Raw genomic sequence first — 19,896 nt, 5'->3', positions numbered from 1 at the left:
AAGAAGGAAAGTCTCAAATTGTTGGATTATTTAATTATTTATAAAGAGTACCAAATCTGATAGTAGCAATACCAGAAAACATGCCATTCAGCACTGGACAAGGCACACACTGCTACTTAATTTAACAGCCAAAGTCTTTAGTAAATTTCTCCTATGTCCATCAAAGTAGAACTTATGATTGGATTCATAATTTTTTCTTTAAAATGGTATTTTAATATTTTTGTTGTGATTTTTTTGTTGTCGCTATTTAAATATGACTATTAACAATGAAACATGCTGACATGCTAGCGGTAAATAATTTTTTGCAACTATGCGTTTTGGACCTGTTCACATAAACACTTAACATAGAAGTTCTACCAGTCAAAGAGGTTTCATTTTTTTTTTTTTTTTTAGTTAATCAGAGAAAAATATTGTGCCATAGAATTTGAAAAAAACAAGAGTGTCTTTTCAGTCAAAAGTTAGAACATCTCAAAGTTGAGGCTTTGTAGTACAAAGCTAATTCAAGGTAGTTTGTTTGTTTGTTTGTTCAGTTTATTGGCCTATCAACAGCTGCATGGTCATTTAAGGCCAAATAAGTTCATTTTTTTTTTCTTGGATGTCTTAGTAAGGTAGGTGTTCTTTATTTTCCAGTATGTCAAGGTAAGATTGGAGGAAGGTCTGTAAGAGATTTCGGTTGAAAATTTTTTTTTTTTTTTGGTAGATTTATACTTTGGAGGAGAGGTTTACCTCTTTCAAGTAATTTAGAATTGTTTTTTCATTTATTTTTTCAAAGAGATCTTTAATGTTGTTAATGCTGTAGTGTTTTTGGCGTAGGAGAGCTAGGTCAATGCAGTTAATTAAAAAATGTTTAACGGTGTAGTTTTTTTGGCAAGGTAAGCATTCAGGTGGATGTTCTCCTTTTAATAGGAATGAGTGGGTGATATTTGTATGCCCTGTTCTTAATCTTGTAATGATCACTTCTTCTCTCCGGTTCAGTTTAGATTTGGGATTCCATTCTCCAAGTGTAGGTTTGATTTCTTGTAGCTTGTTTTTTGTATAAGTGTTCCATTGTTGTTGCCATTTTGTTTTGATATACAGGTTTATGGTTGATTTAAAGTCAGTGTAGGGGATTTTTATGTTGGAGATTTCCATGTTTAGTGACTCTTTAGCAGCTAGGTCAGCTTTTGTATTCCCTAGGATGCCAATATGGCTTGGGATCCAGCATAGGATGATTTGTTTTTGAGTATGGGGAAAATCGAGTTTGTTTAATAGATTAGTTATTAGCGGATTGCAAATGTTCTTTTCTTTTAATGAAGTTAGGACTGATAAAGAGTCCGAAAATATTATAACTTGTTTGGTTGATCAGCACTTATAATATTAAGGGCCAGGTTTATTGCTGAGGCTTCAGCACTAAAGATGGAAGACCTATCAGGTAGGCGTTTTTGGATTTTTCTTTGCCAATAAATAACAGAGCTTCCAACTTTTTCTTTGGTTTTAGCTCCGTCAGTATAAATGTGTTCATAGTCCGGATAGTCATGAAGGACGTCATGTATTTTTTCCATATAGATGGATTTGATTGTGTTCGATTTGGGGTGTTTAGAGAGATCTAATAGTATAGGAGAGTGTTTTGGATGTTCGGGTGGGTTTACAGCAGTTTTGGAAAGCCAGGGTGGATGTTTGAGTGTAGAAGCTTTGTGGATTTGCGAGATGTTAATTTTGGCTTCGTCTTTTATTTCTTTCATACGGAGACCATAAGGCTTGATTGCTTTTTCCTTTTTTTGGAATAGGATTTGGTGTTTGGGGTGAGAGACACTCTGGTATATAGGGCTCGAAGTGTTAGATGCAAGTTTTGTATAGTATTGTAGGGCTAATTTTGTCCGTCTCATTTCAAGTGTAGGTTCATTCGCTTCTGCATAAAGACTCTCGACTGGTGTAATGGGAAATGCTCCAAGTGCTAGTCGGAGTCCTTAATGGTGAATTGTGTTCAGTTCTTTAATGTAGGATTTTCTTGTTGCACCGTAGATAAAGCAGCCATAGCCCAACTTTGATCTTATCAGTGTTTGATAGAGTTTTAGAATTGTTTTGCAATCAGCTCCCCAGTTTGTATGAGCTATGGTTCTCACAAGTTGCATTCTTTGGTTGCATTTTTTCTTTAAGTATTTAATGTGGGGTATGAAGGTGAGTTTTTGTCAAAGGTGATTCCAAGATACTTGTATTGATCCGTAACTGTTAGTCTATTATTGTTAATTTTTAGCTCGGGGTCAGGATGCATTTTTCTATGTTGGCAGAAGTGAACACATTTTGTTTTTGTTTGAGAAAAGCTGAAGCCATTTTTGGTAGCCCAGCTAGTAATTTTGTTGATGCATAATTGTAGGTGCCGTTCAATAGTGTTCATATGTTTAGCCTTAAAACTAATCATGAGATCGTCAACATAGATGGCATAGTTTGTTCCGAAGTTTATGCTATTAACTATATTGTTTATTTTCACATTAAAGAGTGTAACTGAAAGAATTCCACCTTGGGGAACTCCCAATTCTTGTTTTTGAGACTTTGATAAGATGTTTCCGAGTCTTACTTGGAAGGTTCTGTCACTCAGATAGCTTTTGATGAATGTTGGCATTCTGCCTCTTAGACCTAGTTCATTCAGGTCTTTTAATATTCCATACTTCCAAGTGGTATCAAAAGCTTTTTCTATGTCAAAGAAAACTGTTACCACATGTTCTTTGAGGATGAAAGCTTCTCTAATATAGGTTTCCAAATTTATGATATGGTCAAAATTCAAGGTAGAAACTTCATTCAAACGGTATTTGATAGCCAATATATTCATTTCTTGTGTCCTAAAGTTGGAAGAGAATTGGTTGAACACTTTTACAAACATATTGATAGAAATTGTGACAAACATCAATAAAATGTGATATTTGTGTGATGTGACGCATACATTTATGTTCAAACTGACTTGCAACAATGAAGTATTCATTCTTTTTTTTTTTTCTACTGGTGCACTTTAGAAATATTAAAACAATATTTAATTATCACATTTAAAAAAAATTTTTTAATACCTATGTAGAGAAGGTGCCTTGCTAAAATAATAATAAATAATAACTTATTTAGAAATCCATTCTTACCATAGAGACAAGCGTTTTTTTTGTAACTATTCTATAGTTTCACTGAACAATTTAATAAATAAAAGATACAATAAAACTTGAATTTAATTTGAAAATATTATTAAAAAAATTGCATGGTATCTTCCTTGCATTTTCTATTAGTATTTTGAATAGACTTTTGTGTATTTTTCTATGAAGCCTTCTGATTTTCAGACATACTTTCCAGTATATATTTATATATTTTCTTCGGCTAAAAACTTTGATTTTTTTTTTGGGGGGGGGGGGGATTTTTAACGATTTTTTTTTTTCATTAGCTATAAAAATATACCAAACTCCTTTTTTAAAATGTATTTATATTACGTCTAATAATACTAAATGGCCAAATGATGAATATTCCTTACTTTATAATAAATGTTTCCAAATAATAGGACTAAGAATAAAAATTCAATTTCTTATGTTATTTTGTTGCAGGTGAAATCTTGTTTTTTGGTAATTCGCAAATTTTAAATATTAGCATTAGCTGGTAGAACTTTTGTACATTAAACGGACTTAAATATGGATATGGAAACCATAAAGCTGTCAAATGGATACATTCTTCAATTAACAGAAATATTTGCCACAAATCATTCAGTTTCAATAATTTTCAATGTGCTGGAAATTTTACAATATTCTGTTCAACAACTGGATACATTGTGAGTCAAAATTCATAGACTGGTTAAAAAAAAGAGCAGAATTAACTCTTGATAAAATCGAGGAACTAAAAAAAAACAGGAATTTACTGTACAGTGAGCTGCAAAACCTCGGATTCCTACAAATCCAAGCACTTTTTGATTATGCTTGCTACAAACCTCCAAGATTGTTGATAATAGTTCATAGCTTATATTCTTCAGTCATGATGTCTCCCTTCAAAGTCGTATATGAAAGCGAAAATACTTTCAATATTACAAGTTTAATGGCGGGACATATTTCAATCTGTATAAAATTTCCTTAAATTTGATATGCTACAAGCTATATTTCGTTAATACTTTCTATGACTCATGTTGTGGTCGCCATCTTGGATTTTCACAGCAACAATGACAAATGGTAATAACCATAAGAATAATACTTCATGTGATGATAAAACCTCAACTACCATTTTTTAGCTGTTTTTATGATGTGTTTCTACTTAACATTGTTAAAGTGAAACTTAAATATTCTAATTAGTTCATAACTTACCAAGTAAGATAGTCATAAATACAACTATCTGATCCTTCAAGGTGTTGTAATAATGTGTTCAAACTTTCATCATAATATCTTAAAATCTGAACATACAGCTTTTTAAAGATGAGTAGTTCTGTAAATTGTGTAAATTTCCTACCATTTTCAGTCACAAGCTCATATGCATTTGAATAGGACTAACTTAAGACAAAATGTCCAGTGAACCACGCATTTTTTGATACATTGAATGGTCATAACTTCAGTTCTAATGGACCAATTTTTAAAAAGTAAAGGTCATATTTCTTTGTTTTTATGCTCTTTTCAATAATGCTTAATTTGGGTTTTTGGATATAAAGAAAAAAATGGTCTGGTATTGCTACTAATAGGTCTTGCACTGTTTGCCAAGCTCCAACCTCTGTCCCATCACTACAGTCACATTCCTGTGCCTGTTCTACAAGTACTTTAATGGAATGTGTGCTCTGATGAACTCATAGCACTTGTGCCCTCTCAACATACATACTCTATACTAACCCAACAAACAAAGCAACAAAATCTCACCTCTTTACTGTTGAGGTCCCTAGAATTCAAAAAGTTATCTACTGTAATAGTTTTTTCCCTCTCTCTGCTAGACTTTGAAATTCCCTCTTTGTTTTCTGGTTTCCTAACTATACTAACCTGCTCAGTCCCCCATTAGACACGCTCCCAAATAGTAACCCTTTACATTTCAAGTGGCAATATGCCTTGCTTAGCATGAAAAAGTGTGAAAAAAAAATAAACAAATAAAAAGAGGTGCATTTTACTAGTCTTATTTTCATGATAACTTACTTTTCTGCTGTCCATTTCTCACTTTTCACAAACTCCATAACGAGCCGTAAAGGATCTGGAGAATTGGTTTCACTCTATTAAAAGAAAAAAATAATATTTGGAAGATTTTTTTTTTTTAAGTTTTACATGACAAATGATAAAAAATGTTAGAAGACTGTTTATTATTTAGAGTGTTCGGACTACTGTTTTCATCTTGATTGCTATTCTCACAAGCATTCTTTAGTGCTTAGGGAGTTGTTTCCAACAATGTGTAACATTACATACAGGTTTCCAACAATGTGTGACATTACATACAGGTTTCCAACAATGTGTGACATTACATACAGGTTTCCAACAATGTGTGACATTACATACAGGTTTCCAACAATGTGTGACATTACATACGTTTCTAACAATGTGTAACATTACATACATATTTCCAACAATGTGTAACATTACATACATATTTCCAACAATGTGTAACATTACATACATATTTCCAACAATGTGTAACATTATATACGTGGTAGCATGTAGACAACGGGACCCAACAAATAGCAGAGTACGTTGCAAAAAACAGAGGACAAGTAATAACTCAACTCCATTTTTTTTTTGTAACGACAAAATTTATTTCCAGGTACTTTCTCTGAATAAAACGTGATCATGCTCTTTCTCTTTGGCCTCTGTTCCTCTATTCTCTTGAACATGCTCTTCTGTCTGTGCACATGTTCTTTTTTTATAGTCTTTTTCTTTTTACCTAAAATGATGGCATTTCTTATACAGCTCAGCATTTGCATATGCATGTAAGCACTGTTACAGATGGTGTCACACACATACAAGCAGCAAATAAGTTTGCATCTGAAACAGAATATTGTTTTTTTTATTCCACCAAAACTGTAGAAGGTAAACTGCACAAGTTTTACTTACCCGTTTAATTTCATTTTTACTCAATCCTGCAAACTTTAATAAAAACCTTGCTTTTTCCTGACATGCAGTAACTGTAAAAAAAAAAAAAAAAAAAAAAAAAAAATTTCTAGATTATAAATACTATATATATTTACAAACACTGTCTGGAACTGGATGAGGACCCCTGCATCCTGTTTTCCAGATTTATGGGTGGGGTCAGAAGATTTGCTTGGCACTGTTAGGATGGAAGGTGGTGAAGGTACATGGTTCATGAAACAGGAAGCATTTTACATAAAATGAAGAAAAACAAGAAACAATTTGGTGCATTGAAGATAAGTTACAATTATACATTAACATTACAAACTCCTCAGCCTAACATTCACAGGTAACATGAATTAGAATATATAGAAGGTACTGTCAAGTCTACTGCAAAGAAGGTAGGTTCCCTCTACCAAGCTAGAAAATTTCACACACCTGTCAATATTCTATCTATAAAGCCACTACCTGCCACACATGGAATAATTGTCATTACATCTGTGATCATGCACCAATCACTAGTCTCTTCCTCTTGAATAGAATCTAATAAAAAAAAAAAAATCTCTTCATCTAATAGATCGCAAACTGTCTATCAAGCTCCAGCCACTGTCCCATCACAGCAAAGCTACATCCTTGTGCTTCTTTCACAATTACTTAAATGTTCTAGCCTCCCCATAAATACACCCAACCAATCTGACAAGTAGCAAAATCACCCCTCTTCACTGTAGAGATCCCTAGATGCTGTGAAAATTTCTACTCTAATATCCGCTTTCCTTAAACTATTTATCTTTGGAATTGTCTTCTTTGCTTCCTCGACTGCACCAACAGAAAAGTGATGGTGGCCCAATGGTTAACAATGCAGTCTGACAACCTGAATGTTCCAAATTTGAACACAGTTCGTTCCATCAAAACAGTTCTACTTAGGAACATTGGAACATTGGCAATCTTCATGTGGTCCCTATCCATAAGTACTCAATATCCTTCTAGAAAGAATTCTTAATAGAAAGATTTTAGGGAAACAAATGCCAACAAAAAATCATCATCATCAATGATGTTCAAAACAAATTGCACCAACATACAGAAATTGAAATTTTATATGCAAAAGCATCTCACCACACAACTCCCTACTTAGGATACCCCTAATTCACAATAGTCCTTTACATCACAGTGGCAGTGTGTCTTGTTTAAAAAGGATAGTAATGTAAAAAAAAAAAATTCAGAATCTATGGTGATATCCAGGGGACAAAAAGAATGAAATATGAATAACGTCTGCCAAACATTATAGATAATAGATGAAGAAAACAAAATAAAATCCTTGCCTGGATTTTCAGTATCCGAAGCTGTTCGACTCGACTTATCAGCTTCTACAGCTATCTTCTGTCTTTGACTCATCTGCAACAGAAAAATTGACAGTTTTGTGTTTACAATTAAAAACTACATTAACATCTTTTTTTTTTTTTTTCATTTTCCCCAGAAATCATACAAAATACGGTTCTATCTATATAAATAAAACAGTAGATTATGTGTTTGTTTGAAAATATTTAACCGATAAACTCTTAAACAATGAGTCACATAGCACTGAAATTAACAGGAAATAGTAATCATACATCAAAAATGGTTTATAACGAGTAAAACCTTTGTTTGAAAATAATGCATACAGAAATAGATCAGTAAGTTGAAATGCAAAAATATTCATTTAAACTTGCCATCATATTTTTATTTCTTTCTGTGCATGCCCAAAATCAATTCATTTCTTTCAAGTCATTAAATTATGAATCTTTCTTATCAATCTCTTAATATTAGTAGGGAATGTGTCTGGAACGCTAAATGTTTTGGTTTTGATTCTAGCGGATGACACCTAAGTCATTTGTTTTTTTTAACTTTTGAAATCACTACTTTATATTAAGTACAATATTTCATAAAGAATCGACTCCTTAAAAATAAATACAAAATCTTCATGAATTAAAATATATTTAAACATTTTACATGTAAAGCTCCCCCCCACCCCCACCTAGTAAATAAATAAATTTGTTTGGCTTAGGCTTAATGGATCATCAACCACTATAGAGTCATTTCAGAGCCAAAAATTATTTCTGACCGTATTCTACAGCCCTACTAACAGGGCGGTAAATAAAATCGGTCATATTTCTGATAAGTACTTTTTCACCAGACCATGTTAACAGGTTGCAATCGTGTCCAACCTGCCTGACATGGGTGGTCCTGCCAACTCTTTAACTCTAGTGTTATTGCTGCTATCAAATTTTTATTTACAGACGAGAATAAGCTCTACTTACCAAAGGTTTTCGAAGCGATTCTGCAGAGTTGAAAGCAGTGTAGATACTTTTTGGAATTTTCCAAGAGTCTTTAAGAACAGCTGAAAAATAAATTTTCTAATGTAAAACACCATAAACTTTTTAATGAGACATTTGTAATAAATTTAATCATTCAACATAATCCGCATCAAATACCAAAGAGAAAGTTACATTTTGCTGGTCTTCTAGACTTTTTATCTCACAAATATATCTTACTTTAATTAGCCATTACTTTGCAGGATTACAGTCTTTAAGCAAGTTTAATAATAAAATCCTTTCTTAGTGATCGGACATACGAGGTTTAGATAAATGGCACTTTTTTCAGAGATAGATGCTTGCAGTGGTGTTTCTCAAGGATCTGTGCTGGGTCCTATTCTATTTTTACTTTAAAATCAACAAAAGTGATTGATGGAAATGTGCTCCTATTTGCCGATAAGGTCAAATTAGTAGCTCGTAGAAGCGAAATTGATAATCTTAAGTCTAACCTTCAGCATGGCTAGAAATCAAAATGGAATTTAGACATGAATGTCAAGAAATGCTGCCATATTGCAGTAGATTCTCCTTCCAATTCGACTCTTACTTTCAGTGATGACATTGCTCTGCTGAACGTGATGAATGAAACAGAAGATCTTTCCCGACTTATCCTTCAAGCCATGTAAATATTGCATTCAGGCTGCAAACTCAATCCTGAAATATTTCTCCCTCTTTATGTCTTCATCGTCAGACGACTGTTAGAGTATGGAGTCCAGACCTCTTTCCCATATCTACTACATGACATACAACATTTGAAGAGAGTTCAAAAACTGGCTACTTGAATGATTCAAGACTTATTGGATCTGCATTATAAAAAGCTTAACCTTTTCTCCCTTGAACGCTGATGATTATGTGGTGATATGAATTTGGCTTACAATTTCCTTAATGGTCATTATGATGATACACCTCAGGACCTATTTTTCACCGCTGCAATAAAAAGAGGTCTATGCGGACACTACAAAAAATTATTTCACCAACGCTTTAGATTAAACAAAAAAAAAAAGGGCTGCTTTATCAATCAGAATCCCTGGAATAGACATTTTAGTGAAGTAATAAATGCACTAACAACGTAACAATTCAAGGTGAATTTGGGCAAATGTTGAGCCACTTTATCCTCTTCTGTGTGAATTTCTACTACCCTTTTGAAACCGGATTGTGTTGTTTTTTTTGCCACATAAATTGAATTGAAATAACATTTAATAATATCATTTTAAGAAAAATAAATTTAATTAATTAAAAGGCAGAAATTTAATCAACTAAAAAGACAGAAATTTAATCAATTAAAAAAACAGAAATATAATCCATTAAAAAACAAATATGATTAATTAAAAAACAGGGTACTTGTACAGTTTAGTCAAGACATTCAAAAATGAAAATATCGAAAAAAAAAAAAAAAAAAAGGTTATAGTGTATGTATCCGTTTTGGACTGATGATCTCTGAAAAAAATTTCATTTAATTTGATCGAGTAGCCCCCTACAACAAAGTGGCAATGCACCTTGTTTGGGGTGAAAATGTAATTAAAAGTAGTTTTTTTATTTACAGAGGAAAAACATGTTCTTATGAGAGCGCATTGAAGTCAGCCATTATGAAATTTGCTGAACACGCCATGGGGAGATAACTCCATGTAAAGCGCCGATACTCCCTCCCTATCTTTAATTCAAGCTTTTTTTTCTTAAAAATCGAACCTTTTGCTCTGTATCATAAATTGTTTTTTCGCTGTGAAAAAAAACAAAAAAACTACTTGATGAAATTAAGTGAATTATTTTTTCCATAATGAATACGTGCAATATAACCTTTTTCCGATATTTTCATTTTTTAATGTCTTGATTAAACTGTACAAGTACCAAAAACAGATATATAATCAATTAAAAAACAGAAATCAATTAAAAAACAAATATTAAATTGGTAATAAAAATGCTGATTCTATCACTCACTGTAAGATTCAAGTTCTTCTCTAAGATCCTGATTGTGCCAAAGAATTGCAGCAAAAACAGCAGTAATCGCTTTATCAAATTCAATGCCACCAATTTGTTGGGGTTTGCAATGGTCTCGACATCTGGAGAAAAAAAAGATAATTTTAAGAGAAAATATATTTTAGTTATCAAACAATAAGTTTTTTTAGATTAAACTTATTACCTTTATCTTTAAGAAAATATATTTTCACATTGTAATAAATTCAGATAAATTTCTTGAACAATCAGGAAAAAAGAAAGAGGGGAAGGGTTGTAAAGGGGAGGGGGTGAAAAAAAAAGGAGTAAAGAAAGGGGAGGGCAGAAAGAAAAAGGTGAGAAAGAAACAGAGAGAGGAAAACAGAAAAACAAAGAGAAAAATGAAAAGAGAAAAAATTACAAAAAATTTTTTAAAAAGTAAAAAACGGAGAGTAAAAAAAAATGGACAAAATTATAGAATTGTGATTTACCTTTGTAACAAGTCCGTCCCAAGTCCTGAATGACCCTCCATCATTTCAGTGAGCATATGAAGAACATCTGGATTCACATCTGTAAACTAAAAATAAATAACAGCAAACGTTAATGTAGAAATCATAGAAATCACCAAAAGTTTGTTTTTTTCTACGTGCAGAATCATGAAATTTGATTTTAATCATTCACCACCATGAACAATAATCATTAGATTTAGCAAAAACTAATGATATTTTAGTAAAGTTACTTTAAATAATACATTTGTTGGTCCTTCTCCAGAATTACCCCTTATATTAAAAAGCAAAAATATATCTAATACGTACACATGGCAAAACGAAAATATCATGTTCCAAAAATCACAAAAAATTATCAAGTAATTTTATTTTTATAAAGAAAATAATTTTTTAAGCAATTAATTCATAGGAATTACAACATAAATTTCAAATTGAATTATCGAGTTATCTCCCTCCATATTGTTTTTTTAGGTTGTTTTCAAAATGCCAGACAAAACAGCCGCTGCTCAGTTACTTATAAAATTTGATTTTTTTAATTTAAAAGTAATACTTGATCAAAATAAATCTGAAAAGGACAAAAAGTATCACCAGCTTACACAACTTCCTGAGAGAGTTCTTTGGAGGACAGGACTTGTGTATCCTCCCCTGAAAATGGTTTTCCACAATGCATTGTCCCAAAGATCTTCTGTACTGTCATCCATAAATAAATTCATTGGATCTTTTGTAGCCACTACAAAAAAAAAAAAAAAAGATACATAAAAAATAATCCTTACTAAGGATTGAACCTTCAACCTCCAGAAGAGTAACTTTACAACTGAATTTTACTTTACCCATTATGCCACAAATGCCTCAGTACGAGTGACACACAAAATGCAATTGCAAAATTTTTAGGTTTTCTTAGTCATGGTTGATGAAATGAGTGCATGCTAGCCCATAAATTAAATAAAGGGTTCTGTTCAAAATTCTGTGCAGATGATCAATTTTGACAGAAAGATTGACATTTTGCTACCTATCAAATTTGTTTCGTTTTTCTTTTTTGCTACTTGCCAAATTTGTTTTTTTTTTGCTACTTGCCAAATTTGTTGCTTCTTTTTTTGCTACTTACCAAATTTGTTGCTTCTTTTTTTTGCTACTTGTCAAATTTGTTTTCTTTTTTGCTACTTGTCAAATTTGAGGGTTTTTTTTTTTTTTTTGCTACTTGTCAAATTTTGGGGGGGGTTGCTACTTGTCAAATTTGGGGGGTGGGGTTTGCTACTTGTCAAATTTGTTTTCTTTTTTTGCTACTTGTAAAATTTGGGGTTTTTTTTTGCTACTTGTAAAATTTGGGGTTTTTTTTTGCTACTTGTAAAATTTGGGTTTTTTTTTGCTACTTGTAAAATTTGGGTTTTTTGCTACTTGTCAAATTTGTTTTGTTTTTTTGCTACTTGTCAAATTTGTTTTGTTTTTTTGCTACTTGTCAAATTTGTTTTGTTTTTTTGCTACTTGTCAAATTTGTGGGTCTATTTACATTGATGAGGCACAAGTGCACTAAATTCATCAAAGTATATTGTGTGAAAGTAGTTGTAAAGCAAAGGAGTTCAATATTACAATCATAGACAGGACCTGAATATTCATTTTTGCACAGTGTTTAAGAAGAGATTAGTAGTTGCTGCACCAGCTCAGATACACAACACACCATGCAGAAAAGTAGTATACTGGAAAGAAAGAAAAGTTTTCTTTTTAAGCTTGTGAGGGAGCTCACCTTCCTTACAGACTTGGCAGTATCTTGTATTTATTCCAATTCATGTTAGCTGTGAAAGTGAAATCATACAGTTTGAATACTGAACTTTTGAATAGGGTGCTATCATCCATGACAATCCATGTTTGAAATGTTTTTTTTAAATCATTAAAAACAAGTAGCTTTGTAATGGTTGCATTAAACGTAACTCTCCATTTTTGACTATTCCAGTACAAACTGGAGGTCATTTTCTAAGGATTCAGCCATTGCTTTGATAATGGCCATTCGATTTGGCTGCATGTTAAGAATATGGCATCGTCTCATCAACAAATATACCCATCTCTATCTCATCAAGGAGGTAGTTTATGAAGCTTAGGAATAATAAAGGATCAAGTATCAGCCCCTGGAACACATCTGTCCCATGACATGATTTTGCACGATTTTGTTTTGATGTACAGCCATGGAGGATAACTCTGATCTTTCTTTTGCCTGGATGGCATTCACCTAGGATGGGTTGAGCTGATCCTCTCATAGGACATACAGCGCCCCAGATGAACACAAACCATGCACGATGGTCCACAGTAGCCAAAATATCTATAGGCAACCAGTACCTAAACCAGCAGCGAACACTGTAGACACCCATGCACAGCGATCATTCAATACTAGCAAAAAGGCATTAGGAATAATGGTGACTGTAGAAAAATAAATTCTGAAATATTAAAGACTGCTCATTTTAATAGTACCAATCCTGTCTTCATAGCTCTTTAACTTTATGAATTAAAAATAGAGGAGGATGTGCTTTTGGAATGACCTTCGTATTATCTATAGGGTGGACACACTACAATAATTACATAAATAACTCAAATGAAAAATATATATCTTACTTGGATTAGCAGTGAGAACCGATCCACATAAGTGTCCAAATAATTTTGTAAGCAACAGCAGCATGTCATACGGCCAAGTGAGGACAGTGTCTGCACTACCTCGCGCAACAACCTGAAAAACAAAATCCAAGAGTTATTCTTCACAGAATTGATAGAATAATAAACAAAACATCCACTGTAGCTGACATTTATCTGCAATGTAATTGAAAAAAAAATTATGATTACTCAATTTGAAATTATATTTCTCATGTTAACTCATTCTGTTACCCATTAGGACCCTATGCCAGTAAATAGACATTATGTTAACTAGTATGAATTTTGGCAAGGGTTACATAGAGTACATGTCAGAATAACTTTATGACAAACGAAAATAGACCCAGTGCAGGTAGTGTGATTAAGGTGAAGGTTCAAAGGTTAGCTCTCTAGAAAAAAAACACGCTAGAAATGCAGGTATTAAAACATTAGATTGAAATGATTGTATTTTTAGTGGGCAGAACAGTTTCTAAGAGCTGGACTTGGAAAGCAAGAAGGACAACATGTATTCCAAAAATATCAAGAGAAACCGAATGAATATCACCCCAATGATACTGTCTGTGTCTCTCAATTTCCAAGTAGAAGTAAGAAGGAATTAATTTTAGTCTTTTTTAGTCTCTCCCCTCCGTGAACAAACTTTCTCTACCCAATAAAACTTTTGAAACCTCTGCCGGTCTCCATTGTATTTCATGCATGGATAGATTTGCCTAAAGTTAAACAGAATATCAATGACCACAAGACGTCATAGCCCACACATGGAAAAGTGATGATAAAAAGAGAAGACCAACAGTGACCGCGCATGTATGTAAAAGTACTTTTGTTTCTTGATAACTCAGTGGCAAAAAGTGCACAAGCGTGCGTTTTTTGGAAACAACATAGGCGCGCGGTTTGTTTAACATTTTATTATGAAAATGTTATATAACAAATAAAGGTATGGTTTGTTTTCGAAGAGAAGTTTAAAATATTAGTGCGATTAGGAGCCTATGTTCCACTTTGTAAAATTGATATTGATCGATTTCCATCATGAGCTTAAACAAGCTTCCAGCATATTCCAACATAGCCTCAAAGCCCAACCTCTAAAATCATTTCGAACATGGAATTTGTGCCGACATCAGTGACAGTTTTTAATGTGGAAAGGATATCTCAAATGAAGACGCTGACTCACCCTTTGTGAATCAGGGTCTTCATATTGTACTTGCAACTGTTTCACTTTTGCCTTTCATCTCCCCACGATGATATTACAGTTATCGAGCAAATCTCGAAACAAAATTGATAAAACATTTCTGAATTTTTCGCATGTGGACTGATTATTTGCAAAGACCTATGACGTAATGAATAAAGTACTTGGTAAAATTCAGTTGTAAAGTTACACTATTCTGTGTTGCAAGTTTAATCCTCAGTTCAAGCGACATTCAAAATACAATTGCAAATTACTTAGAACTTCTACCGAGTTATGGCTGACAGAATGAGAGCATGCTACCCTCATGAATTGAATAAAAGTTCCAAGGTCAATAAATTCTTGTCAAACTGTTCTCTTAAAAAAATCAAATTTTTGTCCTTTTCATCCATGGTTTTCAACTGTCTTATAGTTCAACATCTCATGGCAATCTAATTAACCTTTATCCTCAAATAGTTTTTGGCCTTGATAAGTGATGGACTATTAGTTTTTAAACAAAAATGAAAGAAAAGGACTTGCCCCTCTGATCAAGTTTAATCACAGGTGATTAAGTTTTAAGATATTTAGTTGCTGGTTAGAACTTCAAGAATGGTCACCATGTAGAGTACAATCGGATGTGATGTTTACATCCCTTGTCTATCATCTGATGAGACAGAAACAATGCTTGGTTAGGGAAAATGGTGAAACAGTTAAATATCTAAGCCATGTGTACCAAGAAATTATTTTGACAAAGGCACGCACGTGGCAACACATGCAAAAACACAAAATAATCATCAATATACCAAAAAGTCATTTGAATAAAAACAAATGAGCATGCATGGTCCCCCGTGAGTGTACAGTGAACGAGGCATAAAAAAAAGATTAAGTTCAGCATCCACCCCCCACCCCCCATTTAGCCCAAAAAGTCCCCAGGAGACGTCAAATCCTAGTGAAAATGAACAAACGGTGCAATTTTAGGTCTTAACATATGTAAATTTGTGTTCTGTACCATGCAAAAAAAAAAAAAAAAAAAAAAAATGACTAAGTCCATCATTTGCACCCCCCCCCCATTTAGCCCCAAAAGTCCCCAAGGCTTTAATATATTTAAATTTGAGTTCAGCATCATGCAAAACTGCTAAATAGACATACACAGAAAATTTTGGGCAATTATAGTAAAATAGTCCCAAAAATGGAGAGTTTTTATTAGCCCTAAAAGAGCCCCTGGGATACACTCAAGAATTATCACAAAGTATAGACAAACAAAATTATATAGAAGTCAGTCAGTTACAACTTTTCAGGAAGTTTTATAAAACTCCAAGGCATCAATTTTTTTTAATAAGCACAAAAGTGTCAATTTTAGCCATTTTAACATGAAAGACACCCCCTAGGGGAGCAACCGGACTTTCCCCAGAAAATCTGTTCTGTTACTTTTTACTCATATCATGTTTAATGTTTGTGCAAAATTATTTTTAAATTCCAAGGTGTAGTTATTGAGAAAAGTGCGGACGAACAGACAGTAGTGAATTTACAGGTCCACCCTCCTTTTGTCAAGGCACCAATTATGAATCTGACATAGGCACCTGCATGGGAAGAAACAACAAACTTGATCAATTATCAAAAAGAAGATAAGTTAAAAGTATGATATTTGAAAGACAATTTTCAATAAAAAGTTACACAAGTGTAATCAACACCAAATTCAGGTTAATTCAGTGAAATAACAATGTTCAAATAAAATGTCCTTGGAGTGTAGCTACAATGACAATGTCATCCCAAGAGAGCATTTCAGGTGGTCACAAATGATTATATAATAATTAAAAAGGATATCATTGCTGATTGATGATCTGAGCCTAAGAAGGATCAACTCGTTGAATTCTCAGGTATGTATCTCCCTCCTAACAATAACTGTCACTAATAATATTATTATATTTTCATATATCAGCGTATCATCATTCTTTTAAACACAGCAGAAATACATCTTCGATTTGGTGCTGTGACCAGGATTCAAACAGATAAAATAATAAAGTTTATGGTTAAACTGTCCATGAGTGTTAGTTTCAGCTTGGACCATGGGAGAAAGAGAAACCGCCAATACTCGCAATACAACACTGACATAATATTTATCTTTGTATATTTATCACAAAACTATTCAAATTTTTATTCTTTCCATAACCAAATTGGAATGAAAAGAATGTTAAAAAAATAGCACAAGATTTCTTTGTTACCTCACCTTGAATTTGAATTTCTGTTCCCATTCCGAGTTGCTGATATCAGATTTGAATGTGAAATGTAATGAGGGACCAGCAAAGATAAAAACTTCTGGCCATCTATCTAAGCTGCCTTTATTGGGAAATTGGAACGATTCTCCTGTAGAATCTTTGAATTGAAGATAATACCTGAAATGTTAAAAATAAAATGGTCACAAGAAAGAAGAATGAAAACATCTGTGGTGTAAATGGAACAGGGGTTTTCCCAAAACAGGCAAAGTTTGCTTGGTTGTAAACAAATAGCAGAGAAAGACAATCTTGTTGCAGTTATTTTATCAAGAAATCACTGATCGTGCACATGTAATTAAGCATAAGATAAGCGAAGAAAAAATTTACTTGTTCATTCGTGCATATGTTTGCATTCATATGATTACCATTCTTTCTCATAAACTTCTGTTAATGCTTCCAAAGATTGTTATTTTCCTTTCTCATATATGTCACTCTTTAAAAATACAGATTCTTGGTTCGCTTTGTTAACATTACATTTGAAGTGACTTGACCAGAAAGCCCTGATGCATAAAAACTTCAAAAATACAAACAGATCTAGCTGAAACATTTAAAATAAGCTATGCCTTGATTACCAGAGTTTTTGAGAAATCATAAGTTGAGAGACAGTAATGAAGGTCTTTGGGCGATTCAGAAAGCCCTAATACATAAAGACTTCAATGTAAAAAAAAAAAAATAAATAATAAAGTAAGATTTTGTTCTTTATAGAAGAATTGTTTAATTTGAAAGCAAGAAAGCAAAGAAGCCGTTACAGTAGAAATTCTTTGTTTTTATTTTAATCTAACTTTTCAATAGTAAAATCGCATCTGAGATATTAAGAATTGCCACATTTTTTGTGGTCTTTTTTTTTATTATTATTAACAAATGCTTTAATGAATCTTGCTTTCCTGCCTGCTGGAAAACTGCCTCTGTGGTACCAGTTTTCAAGAATTCTGGCGAAAGAACTGACCCAATAAATTACCGGCCCAATAGCCTCTTCCCACTTTTTGCCAAAATATGAGTCCACAATTAACCAAGCTCTAGTACATCACCTTATAGATGCTAAACTTCTTACCGACCAACAATATGGATTTAGGCAAGCCCATTCCACAGCAGACATCCTAACTGTAATCTCCAAGCATATATACCATTCACTTGACAAAGCAGGGGAGGGTAGAGCGGTAGCTCTAGATATATCTAAGGCTTTTTACAGGGTATGGCATGAAGGTCTTCTCAGGAAAATCAGATCATACGGTATCACTGGAAGAATACTAAACAATTAAATCTTTTTTTTTTTTTTTTTTTTTTTTACACAGTGGTCACCACTTATCAAGGCCCGGAAGCCACTCAGGGATAAGGGTTATTGCAAGTACATTACTTTAGTGTGGAGATTTGATGAAGTGTTTACTTAAGGGGGAGGTTCATTAGGAATTTGCTAACGTTGGACGAACACATCCAAGTTGTAGTCAGGTGGGAAGCAGGCAGACGGAACAGAGTTCCACAGTCATGCAGTTCTAAGAAAGAAGCTCTGTTCATGGAATCCACATTTTGATTTAGGCACAGATAAAGAGTGGGGGAAATTTTTCACAGTGGATTCGGCTAGACGGGTGTTTTTCGTGAAAGATTGGCGAGGGGGAACCAGAGATTGGAGTTCAGACAAGCACCTGCCATGGAAATAACGATAAAACAAGGATATGCTCGCAATGTCTCTTCTGTGGGAGAGAGGTTGCAGGGTAGAGAAAAGGGCATCCCCCACTAAGCCACAAAGTCTATTTTGTACTCTGTCAAGGCAGGATAGGCTGTTTTTAGCAGCTCCTGCCCAGATATGGCAGCAGTATTCCATCCTTCTTAGATAAGAGAAAAATCCAGGTTGTCCTTGATGGTTGTACATCTAAACAATATGATATAAATGCAGGAGTGCCTTAGGGGTCTATCCTTGGATCTCTGTTATTCCTAATATTCATAAATGACCTCCCTGACAAAATTGTCTGTGAGATGGGTATATATGCTGATGACACCACGCTCTATAACAGACACGACAGGAAACAAATGAACACATATCTAAAGAAATGGCAGAAACACTAGAAGATGACCTCCAATCTGTAGTGGAATGGGGACAAAAATGGATGGTCACATTCAATGCTGCCAAGACTAAACTTGTTTCCTTCAATAACTACAAGAAACCTTCTCTACCACCAATAGCAATGGCCAAAGACTCTTTATCTGAAAAAAGCTTTGGTAAGTAGGTAGAATCGAACCTGAAGCCCGAAGGTGAAGTTGGAAAATAAAATGTGAAAAAAAACATGAAATGTTAACTGCTCCGCCAGCAAGAATGAGTTTGAATTTATTTAATTAAGAGAATTGACAGATGCCTACACTAAATGCGTCAAGTGGAAGTCGTAGAGTTAACATCTTGTGCGAGCATTACGACGACGTAGGCAATAGCTATTCAGCAGTGAACATTTTCTGTGGGACAGTTTTTAATGAGGTCAATAACTGTTCGTTTTTACATATATACACATTAAACAATGATTTAAGCAAACTACTTAAACCTATTAAAATAAAGATTTGGTTCTTTTTAAAAGTATTTGTAATTTGAAAATAAAAAAAATCATAAAAGTCATTAAAATTAAATTTTTAAATAAGTTGCATTGTAATTTGCTTTTATGCTCCCATTTTTTTAATAAGCCAAGCATACAGGGTCCCCCCTCCACAAGTGAAAAATTTATTTTCAACATGATTAATGTTTGTGCAAAATTTCATAATTTTTTTTTACCTGTTCTCAGTTTCACAACTCTCGTCAAAAGTCACAACAATTTTGGAAGCTCCAGGACAATGAAAAGTCTAGGAAAAATAGAAAAGAATAATTTACTTACATTTAATTTCAAAAACACTATATTAGTTTTATTGTCCATAAATACCATTCATTTCATGGAAAAACTAGAAATTTAGCCAACAAGGCTACAGATACCAAGTGTACCTATTTTTTAATCTAATTATTGTTTACGCTTTGTAGTAGAGAGTTACACAAAAAGGTGTTTTGTCATCATA

General features: G+C 33.3%; 1 protein-coding gene across 2 annotated transcripts in view; it reads right to left on the bottom strand.

Annotated features, from left to right (window-relative positions):
- LOC145276705 (zinc finger ZZ-type and EF-hand domain-containing protein 1-like) overlaps nucleotides 1-19,896 on the bottom strand; it is a 156,518-nt gene that overhangs the window by 88,632 nt on the left and 47,990 nt on the right. For both annotated transcript variants that reach the window (XM_080127901.1, XM_080127902.1), the window contains exons 16-25: nucleotides 19,622-19,689; nucleotides 16,824-16,989; nucleotides 13,408-13,519; nucleotides 11,403-11,536; nucleotides 10,792-10,877; nucleotides 10,307-10,428; nucleotides 8,321-8,400; nucleotides 7,346-7,418; nucleotides 6,012-6,082; nucleotides 5,106-5,179 (exon numbers count right to left, since the gene is read on the bottom strand). In XM_080127901.1, coding sequence (XP_079984027.1) covers nucleotides 5,106-5,179; nucleotides 6,012-6,082; nucleotides 7,346-7,418; nucleotides 8,321-8,400; nucleotides 10,307-10,428; nucleotides 10,792-10,877; nucleotides 11,403-11,536; nucleotides 13,408-13,519; nucleotides 16,824-16,989; nucleotides 19,622-19,689 — 986 coding nt within the window. The remainder of the gene's footprint in view (nucleotides 1-5,105; nucleotides 5,180-6,011; nucleotides 6,083-7,345; nucleotides 7,419-8,320; nucleotides 8,401-10,306; nucleotides 10,429-10,791; nucleotides 10,878-11,402; nucleotides 11,537-13,407; nucleotides 13,520-16,823; nucleotides 16,990-19,621; nucleotides 19,690-19,896) is intronic.

Source organism: Euprymna scolopes, chromosome 5 (assembly GCF_053919585.1).
Source record: "Euprymna scolopes isolate OS-2025 chromosome 5, ASM5391958v1, whole genome shotgun sequence".
In the NCBI taxonomy this organism is placed as follows: Eukaryota; Metazoa; Mollusca; class Cephalopoda; order Sepiida; family Sepiolidae; genus Euprymna; species Euprymna scolopes.
This window is presented reverse-complemented; position numbering and strand designations above follow the sequence as displayed.